The 10,000-nt window shown below is 33.6% G+C and overlaps 1 protein-coding gene across 1 annotated transcript in view; it reads right to left on the bottom strand.

Moving 5' to 3' along the window:
• Window positions 1-10,000, bottom strand: part of prom1b (prominin 1 b) — an 81,827-nt gene that overhangs the window by 39,413 nt on the left and 32,414 nt on the right. Inside the window, exon 8 of the mRNA XM_071408517.1 lies at window positions 942-1,159. Within this exon, the coding sequence (XP_071264618.1) occupies window positions 942-1,159 (218 nt within the window). The remainder of the gene's footprint in view (window positions 1-941; window positions 1,160-10,000) is intronic.

Raw genomic sequence — 10,000 nt, 5'->3', positions numbered from 1 at the left:
TGTTAACATATGTTTCGCATGCCAATAAAGCCCTTAAATTGAAACTGAGACAGAGAGAGAGAATGAATCATTCCATTTTCAAAGTACAATTTGGATGTACAATGTTACATCATGCCAATGAAACTAATTGAAATTGTAGCACAAGTTTAGCATTTAACATGTTTAGTATTTAGCATGTTTAGTATTTAGCATGTTTAGTATTTAGCATGTTTAGTATTTAGCATGTTTAGTATTTAGCATGTTTAGTGTTTAGCATGTTTAGTATTTAGCATGTTTAGTATTTAGCATGTTTAGTATTTAGCATGTTTAGTATTTAGTATGTTTAGTATTTAGCATGTTTAGTATTTAGCATGTTTAGTATTTAGCATGTTTAGTGTTTAGCATGTTTAGCATTTATCATGTTTAGCATGTTTAGCATGTTTAGTATTTAGCATGTTTAGTATTTAGCATGTTTAGAATTTAGCATGTTTAGTATTTAGCATGTTTAGAATTTAGCATGTTTAGTGTTTAGCATGTTTAGTGTTTAGCATGTTTAGTATTTAGTATGTTTAGTATTTAGCATGTTTAGTGTTTAGCATGTTTAGAATTTAGCATGTTTAGTATTTAGCATGTTTAGTGTTTAGCATGTTTAGTGTTTAGCATGTTTAGTGTTTAGCATGTTTAGTATTTAGTATGTTTAGTATTTAGCATGTTTAGTGTTTAGCATGTTTAGTATTTAGCATGTTTAGTATTTAGTATGTTTAGTATTTAGTATGTTTAGTATTTAGCATGTTTAGTGTTTAGCATGTTTAGTATTTAGCATGTTTAGTATTTAGTATGTTTAGTATTTAGCATGTTTAGTATTTAGCATGTTTAGTATTTAGCATGTTTAGTATTTAGTATGTTTAGTATTTAGCATGTTTAGTGTGTAATGGGGATGTTGTAGCAGGTGTGTACCTTACCCCAGAGAAGTTGCTGTTGATTCCCAGCTGAGGGAGTGTAAGGCGGATGTCACTGCAGGTGCGTGACACAGCTCCATTAGTGCAGGCCGGATCAGACAGGGTGTTGGACAGGGAGGTCCGTTCATACGTCAGACGGAGCGCCAGACGAGACGTTCCCTCATGAAGAACATCCAACGAAGAACTGACACTCTCCAACGCCTCCCTAGACTCACGCAGAGCTATGGAGGAGACGAGAGGAGAGGAGAGGAGAGGAGAGGAGAGGAGAGGAGAGGATTGTGGAGAAGATGGGAGAGAGGAGAGGAGGTCACGTGAGGTGAGGGTATGACACACCACTGACTGGAGGTCAGTTATATGACTGACACCACTACACCACTGTCACTAAACTGACACACCACTGACTGGAGGTCAGTTATAATACACACCACTGGAGAGGTGCTACTACTTCTAATAATCTGTTACCTTTGACGGCGTTCTCCACTTTGCCTTGGAAACAGAAGAAGACACAGAGACAGACTTCAACATGACAGAAGAACTAAGACCACATGTTATAACTGTTGTAGCTGTAACGAGGTATTATAATGAGGTATTATAATGCTATAACTGTTGTAGCTGTAACGAGGTATTATAATGCTATAACTGTTGTAGCAGTAACGGGGTATTATAATGTTGTAGCAGTAACGAGGTATTATAATGTTGTAGCAGTAACGAGGTATTATAATGTTGTAGCAGTAACGAGGTATTATAATGTTATAACTGTTGTAGCAGTAACGAGGTATTATAACTGTTGTAGCAGTAACGAGGTATTATAATGTTGTAGCAGTAACGAGGTATTATATTGTTATAACTGTTGTAGCAGTAACGAGGTATTATAATGTTATAACTGTTGTAGCAGTAACGAGGTATTATAATGCTATAACTGCTGTAGCTGTAACGAGGTATTATAATGTTGTAGCAGTAACGAGGTATTATAATGCTATAACTGTTGTAGCAGTAATGAGGTATTATAATGCTATAACTGTTGTAGCAGTAACGAGGTATTATAATGTAGTAGCAGTAACGAGGTATTATAATGTTGTAGCTGTAACGAGGTATTATAATGTTGTAGCAGTAACGAGGTATTATAATGTTGTAGCAGTAACGAGGTATTATAATGTTGTAGCTGTAACGAGGTATTATAATGTTGTAGCAGTAACGAGGTATTATAATGTTGTAGCTGTAACGAGGTATTATAATGTTGTAGCAGTAACGAGGTATTATAATGCTATAACTGTTGTAGCAGTAACGAGGTATTATAATATTGTAGCAGTAACGAGGTATTATAATGTTGTAGCTGTAACGAGGTATTATAACGTTGTAGCAGTAACGAGGTATTATAATGTTGTAGCTGTAACGAGGTATTATATGTTGTAGCAGTAACGAGGTATTATAATGCTATAACTGTTGTAGCTGTAACGAGGTATTATAATGAGGTATTATAATGCTATAACTGTTGTAGCTGTAACGAGGTATTATAATGCTATAACTGTTGTAGCTGTAACGAGGTATTATAATGCTATAACTGTTGTAGCAGTAACGAGTTATTATAATGCTATAACTGTTGTAGCAGTAACGAGGTATTATAATGTTGTAGCAGTAACGAGGTATTATAATGTTGTAGCAGTAACGAGGTATTATAATGTTGTAGCAGTAACGAGGTATTATAATGTTATAACTGTTGTAGCAGTAACGAGGTATTATAACTGTTGTAGCAGTAACGAGGTATTATAATGTTATAACTGTTGTAGCAGTAACGAGGTATTATAATGCTATAACTGCTGTAGCTGTAACGAGGTATTATAATGTTGTAGCAGTAACGAGGTATTATAATGCTATAACTGTTGTAGCAGTAATGAGGTATTATAATGCTATAACTGTTGTAGCAGTAACGAGGTATTATAATGTAGTAGCAGTAACGAGGTATTATAATGTTGTAGCTGTAACGAGGTATTATAATGTTGTAGCAGTAACGAGGTATTATAATGTTGTAGCAGTAATGAGGTATTATAATGTTGTAGCTGTAACGAGGTATTATAACGTTGTAGCAGTAACGAGGTATTATAATGTTGTAGCTGTAACTAGGTATTATAATGCTATAACTGTTGTAGCAGTAACGAGGTATTATAATATTGTAGCAGTAACGAGGTATTATAATGTTGTAGCAGTAACGAGGTATTATAATGTTGTAGCAGTAACGAGGCATTATAATGCTATAACTGTTGTAGCAGTAACGAGGTATTATAATGCTATAACTGCTGTAGCTGTAACGAGGTATTATAATGCTATAACTGATGTGGCAGTAACAAGCTTTATAATGTTGTAGCAGTAACGAGGTATTATAATGCTATAACTGTTGTAGCTGTAACGAGGTATTATAATGCTATAACTGTTTTAGCTGTAACGAGGTATTATAATGCTATAACTGTTGTAGCTGTAACGAGGTATTATAATGTTGTAGCAGTAACGAGGTATTATAATGCTATAACTGTTGTAGCAGTAACGAGGCATTATAATGCTATAACTGTTGTAGCAGTAACGAGGTATTATAATGTTGTAGCAGTAACGAGGCATTATAATGCTATAACTGCTGTAGCTGTAACGAGGTATTATAATGCTATAACTGTTGTAGCTGTAACGAGGTATTATAATGCTATAACTGTTGTAGCTGTAACAAGGTATTATAATGCTATAACTGTTGTAGCAGTAACGAGGTATTATAATGCTATAACTGTTGTAGCTGTAACGAGGTATTATAATGCTATAACTGTTGTAGCAGTAACGAGGTATTATAATGCTATAACTGTTTTAGCTGTAACGAGGTATTATAATGCTATAACTGTTGTAGCAGTAACGAGGTATTATAATGCTATAACTGTTTTAGCTGTAACGAGGTATTATAATGCTATAACTGTTTTAGCTGTAACGAGGTATTATAATGCTATAACTGTTGTAGCAGTAACGAGGTATTATAATGCTATAACTGTTGTAGCTGTAACGAGGTATTATAATGCTATAATTGTTGTAGCTGTAACGAGGTATTATAATGCTATAACTGTTGTAGCTGTAACGAGGTATTATAATGCTATAACTGTTGTAGCAGTAACAAGCTTTATAATGTTGTAGCAGTAACGAGGTATTATAATGCTATAACTGTTGTAGCTGTAACGAGGTATTATAATGCTATAACTGTTGCAGCTGTAACGAGGTATTATAATGCTATAACTGTTGTAGCAGTAACGAGGTATTATAATGCTATAACTGTTGTAGCAGTAACGAGGTATTATAATGTTGTAGCAGTAACGAGGTATTATAATGTTGTAGCTGTAACGAGGTATTATAATGTTATAACTGTTGTAGCAGTAACGAGGTATTATAACTGTTGTAGCAGTAACGAGGTATTATAATGCTATAACTGTTGTAGCTGTAACGAGGTATTATAATGCTATAACTGTTGTAGCTGTAACGAGGTATTATAATGCTATAACTGTTGCAGCTGTAACGAGGTATTATAATGCTATAACTGTTTTAGCTGTAACGAGGTATTATAATGCTATAACTGTTGTAGCAGTAACGAGGTATTATAATGCTATAACTGTTGTAGCAGTAACGAGGTATTATAATGTTGTAGCAGTAACGAGGTATTATAATGTTGTAGCAGTAACGAGGTATTATAATGTTATAACTGTTGTAGCAGTAACGAGGTATTATAACTGTTGTAGCAGTAACGAGGTATTATAATGTTGTAGCAGTAACGAGGTATTATAATGTTATAACTGTTGTAGCAGTAACGAGGTATTATAATGTTATAACTGTTGTAGCAGTAACGAGGTATTATAATGCTATAACTGCTGTAGCTGTAACGAGGTATTATAATGTTGTAGCAGTAACGAGGTATTATAATGCTATAACTGTTGTAGCAGTAATGAGGTATTATAATGCTATAACTGTTGTAGCAGTAACGAGGTATTATAATGTAGTAGCAGTAACGAGGTATTATAATGTTGTAGCTGTAACGAGGTATTATAATGTTGTAGCAGTAACGAGGTATTATAATGTTGTAGCAGTAACGAGGTATTATAATGTTGTAGCTGTAACGAGGTATTATTACGTTGTAGCAGTAACGAGGTATTTTAATGTTGTAGCTGTAACGAGGTATTATAATGTTGTAGCAGTAACGAGGTATTATAATGCTATAACTGTTGTAGCAGTAACGAGGTATTATAATATTGTAGCAGTAACGAGGTATTATAATGTTGTAGCTGTAACGAGGTATTATAACGTTGTAGCAGTAACGAGGTATTATAATGTTGTAGCTGTAACGAGGTATTATATGTTGTAGCAGTAACGAGGTATTATAATGCTATAACTGTTGTAGCTGTAACGAGGTATTATAATGAGGTATTATAATGCTATAACTGTTGTAGCTGTAACGAGGTATTATAATGCTATAACTGTTGTAGCTGTAACGAGGTATTATAATGCTATAACTGTTGTAGCAGTAACGAGGTATTATAATGCTATAACTGTTGTAGCAGTAACGAGGTATTATAATGTTGTAGCAGTAACGAGGTATTATAATGTTGTAGCAGTAACGAGGTATTATAATGTTGTAGCAGTAACGAGGTATTATAATGTTATAACTGTTGTAGCAGTAACGAGGTATTATAACTGTTGTAGCAGTAACGAGGTATTATAATGTTATAACTGTTGTAGCAGTAACGAGGTATTATAATGCTATAACTGCTGTAGCTGTAACGAGGTATTATAATGTTGTAGCAGTAACGAGGTATTATAATGCTATAACTGTTGTAGCAGTAATGAGGTATTATAATGCTATAACTGTTGTAGCAGTAACGAGGTATTATAATGTAGTAGCAGTAACGAGGTATTATAATGTTGTAGCTGTAACGAGGTATTATAATGTTGTAGCAGTAACGAGGTATTATAATGTTGTAGCAGTAACGAGGTATTATAATGTTGTAGCTGTAACGAGGTATTATAACGTTGTAGCAGTAACGAGGTATTATAATGTTGTAGCTGTAACGAGGTATTATAATGCTATAACTGTTGTAGCAGTAACGAGGTATTATAATATTGTAGCAGTAACGAGGTATTATAATGTTGTAGCAGTAACGAGGTATTATAATGTTGTAGCAGTAACGAGGCATTATAATGCTATAACTGTTGTAGCAGTAACGAGGTATTATAATGCTATAACTGCTGTAGCTGTAACGAGGTATTATAATGCTATAACTGATGTGGCAGTAACAAGCTTTATAATGTTGTAGCAGTAACGAGGTATTATAATGCTATAACTGTTGTAGCTGTAACGAGGTATTATAATGCTATAACTGTTTTAGCTGTAACGAGGTATTATAATGCTATAACTGTTGTAGCTGTAACGAGGTATTATAATGTTGTAGCAGTAACGAGGTATTATAATGCTATAACTGTTGTAGCAGTAACGAGGCATTATAATGCTATAACTGTTGTAGCAGTAACGAGGTATTATAATGTTGTAGCAGTAACGAGGCATTATAATGCTATAACTGCTGTAGCTGTAACGAGGTATTATAATGCTATAACTGTTGTAGCTGTAACGAGGTATTATAATGCTATAACTGTTGTAGCTGTAACAAGGTATTATAATGCTATAACTGTTGTAGCAGTAACGAGGTATTATAATGCTATAACTGTTGTAGCTGTAACGAGGTATTATAATGCTATAACTGTTGTAGCAGTAACGAGGTATTATAATGCTATAACTGTTTTAGCTGTAACGAGGTATTATAATGCTATAACTGTTGTAGCAGTAACGAGGTATTATAATGCTATAACTGTTTTAGCTGTAACGAGGTATTATAATGCTATAACTGTTTTAGCTGTAACGAGGTATTATAATGCTATAACTGTTGTAGCAGTAACGAGGTATTATAATGCTATAACTGTTGTAGCTGTAACGAGGTATTATAATGCTATAACTGTTGTAGCTGTAACGAGGTATTATAATGCTATAACTGTTGTAGCTGTAACGAGGTATTATAATGCTATAACTGTTGTAGCAGTAACAAGCTTTATAATGTTGTAGCAGTAACGAGGTATTATAATGCTATAACTGTTGTAGCTGTAACGAGGTATTATAATGCTATAACTGTTGTAGCTGTAACGAGGTATTATAATGCTATAACTGTTGTAGCTGTAACGAGGTATTATAATGCTATAACTGTTGCAGCTGTAACGAGGTATTATAATGCTATAACTGTTTTAGCTGTAACGAGGTATTATAATGCTATAACTGTTGTAGCAGTAACGAGGTATTATAATGCTATAACTGTTGTAGCAGTAACGAGGTATTATAATGTTGTAGCAGTAACGAGGCATTATAATGCTATAACTGTTTTAGCTGTAACGAGGTATTATAATGCTATAACTGTTGTAGCTGTAACGAGGTATTATAATGCTATAACTGTTGTAACAGTAACGAGGTATTATAATGCTATAACTGTTGTAGCTGTAACGAGGTATTATTATGCTATAACTGTTGTAGCAGTAACGAGGCATTATAATGCTATAACTGTTGTAGCTGTAACGAGGTATTATAATGCTATAACTGTTGTAGCTGTAACGAGGTATTATAATGCTATAACTGTTTTAGCTGTAACGAGGTATTATAATGCTATAACTGTTGTAGCAGTAACGAGGTATTATAATGCTATAACTGTTGTAGCAGTAACGAGGTATTATAATGTTGTAGCAGTAACGAGGCATTATAATGCTATAACTGTTTTAGCTGTAACGAGGTATTATAATGCTATAACTGTTGTAGCAGTAACGAGGTATTATAATGCTATAACTGTTGTAGCTGTAACGAGGTATTATAATGCTATAACTGTTGTAGCAGTAACGAGGTATTATAATGCTATAACTGTTGTAGCTGTAACGAGGTATTATAATGCTATAACTGTTGTAGCTGTAACGAGGTATTATAATGCTATAACTGTTGTAGCTGTAACGAGGTATTATAATGCTATAACTGTTGTAGCAGTAACGAGGTATTATAATGCTATAACTGTTGTAGCAGTAACGAGGTATTATAATGTTGTAGCTGTAACGAGGCATTATAATGCTATAACTGTTGTAGCAGTAACGAGGTATTATAATGCTATAACTGTTGTAGCTGTAACGAGGTATAATAATGTTGTAGCAGTAACGAGGTATTATAATGTTGTAGCTGTAACGAGGTATTATAATGTTGTAGCTGTAACGAGGTATTATAATGTTGTAGCAGTAACGAGGTATTATAATGTTGTAGCAGTAACGAGGTATTATAATGTTGTAGCAGTAACGAGGTATTATAATGTTGTAGCAGTAACGAGGTATTATAATGATATAACTGTTGTAGCAGTAACGAGGTATTATAATGTAGTAGCAGTAACGATGTATTATAATGTTGTAGCTGTAACGAGGTATTATAATGTTTTAGCAGTAACGAGGTATTATAATGTTGTAGCAGTAACGAGGTATTATAATGTTGTAGCTGTAACGAGGTATTATAATGTTGTAGCAGTAACGAGGTATTATAATGTTGTAGCAGTAACGAGGTATTATAATGTTGTAGCAGTAACGAGGTATTATAATGCTATAACTGTTGTAGCAGTAACGAGGTATTATAATATTGTAGCAGTAACGAGGTATTATAATGTTGAACCAGTAACGAGGTATTATAATGTTGTAGCAGTAACGAGGCATTATAATGCTATAACTGTTGTAGCTGTAACGAGGTATTATAATGCTATAACTGATGTAGCAGTAACAAGCTTTATAATGTTGTAGCAGTAACGAGGTATTATAATGCTATAACTGTTGTAGCTGTAACGAGGTATTATAATGCTATAACTGTTTTAGCTGTAACGAGGTATTATAATGCTATAACTGTTGTAGCTGTAACGAGGTATTATAATGTTGTAGCAGTAACGAGGTATTATAATGCTATAACTGTTGTAGCAGTAACGAGGCATTATAATGCTATAACTGTTGTAGCAGTAACGAGGTATTATAATGTTGTAGCAGTAACGAGGCATTATAATGCTATAACTGCTGTAGCTGTAACGAGGTATTATAATGCTATAACTGTTGTAGCTGTAACGAGGTATTTTAATGCTATAACTGTTGTAGCTGTAACAAGGTATTATAATGCTATAACTGTTGTAGCAGTAACGAGGTATTATAATGCTATAACTGTTGTAGCTGTAACGAGGTATTATAATGCTATAACTGTTGTAGCAGTAATGAGGTATTATAATGCTATAACTGTTATAGCTGTAACGAGGTATTATAATGCTATAACTGTTGTAGCAGTAACGAGGTATTATAATGCTATAACTGTTTTAGCTGTAACGAGGTATTATAATGCTATAACTGTTTTAGCTGTAACGAGGTATTATAATGCTATAACTGTTGTAGCAGTAACGAGGTATTATAATGCTATAACTGTTGTAGCTGTAACGAGGTATTATAATGCTATAACTGTTGTAGCTGTAACGAGGTATTATAATGCTATAACTGTTGTAGCTGTAACGAGGTATTATAATGCTATAACTGTTGTAGCAGTAACAAGCTTTATAATGTTGTATCAGTAACGAGGTATTATAATGCTATAACTGTTGTAGCTGTAACGAGGTATTATAATGCTATAACTGTTGTAGCTGTAACGAGGTATTATAATGCTATAACTGTTGTAGCTGTAACGAGGTATTATAATGCTATAACTGTTGTAGCTGTAACGAGGTATTATAATGCTATAACTGTTTTAGCTGTAACGAGGTATTATAATGCTATAACTGTTGTAGCAGTAACGAGGTATTATAATGCTATAACTGTTGTAGCAGTAACGAGGTATTATAATGTTGTAGCAGTAACGAGGCATTATAATGCTATAACTGTTTTAGCTGTAACGAGGTATTATAATGCTATAACTGTTGTAGCAGTAACGAGGTATTATAATGCTATAACTGATGTAGCTG

This window comes from Salvelinus alpinus, chromosome 6 (genome assembly GCF_045679555.1).
Source record: "Salvelinus alpinus chromosome 6, SLU_Salpinus.1, whole genome shotgun sequence".
Taxonomy (NCBI): domain Eukaryota; kingdom Metazoa; phylum Chordata; class Actinopteri; order Salmoniformes; family Salmonidae; genus Salvelinus; species Salvelinus alpinus.
This window is presented reverse-complemented; position numbering and strand designations above follow the sequence as displayed.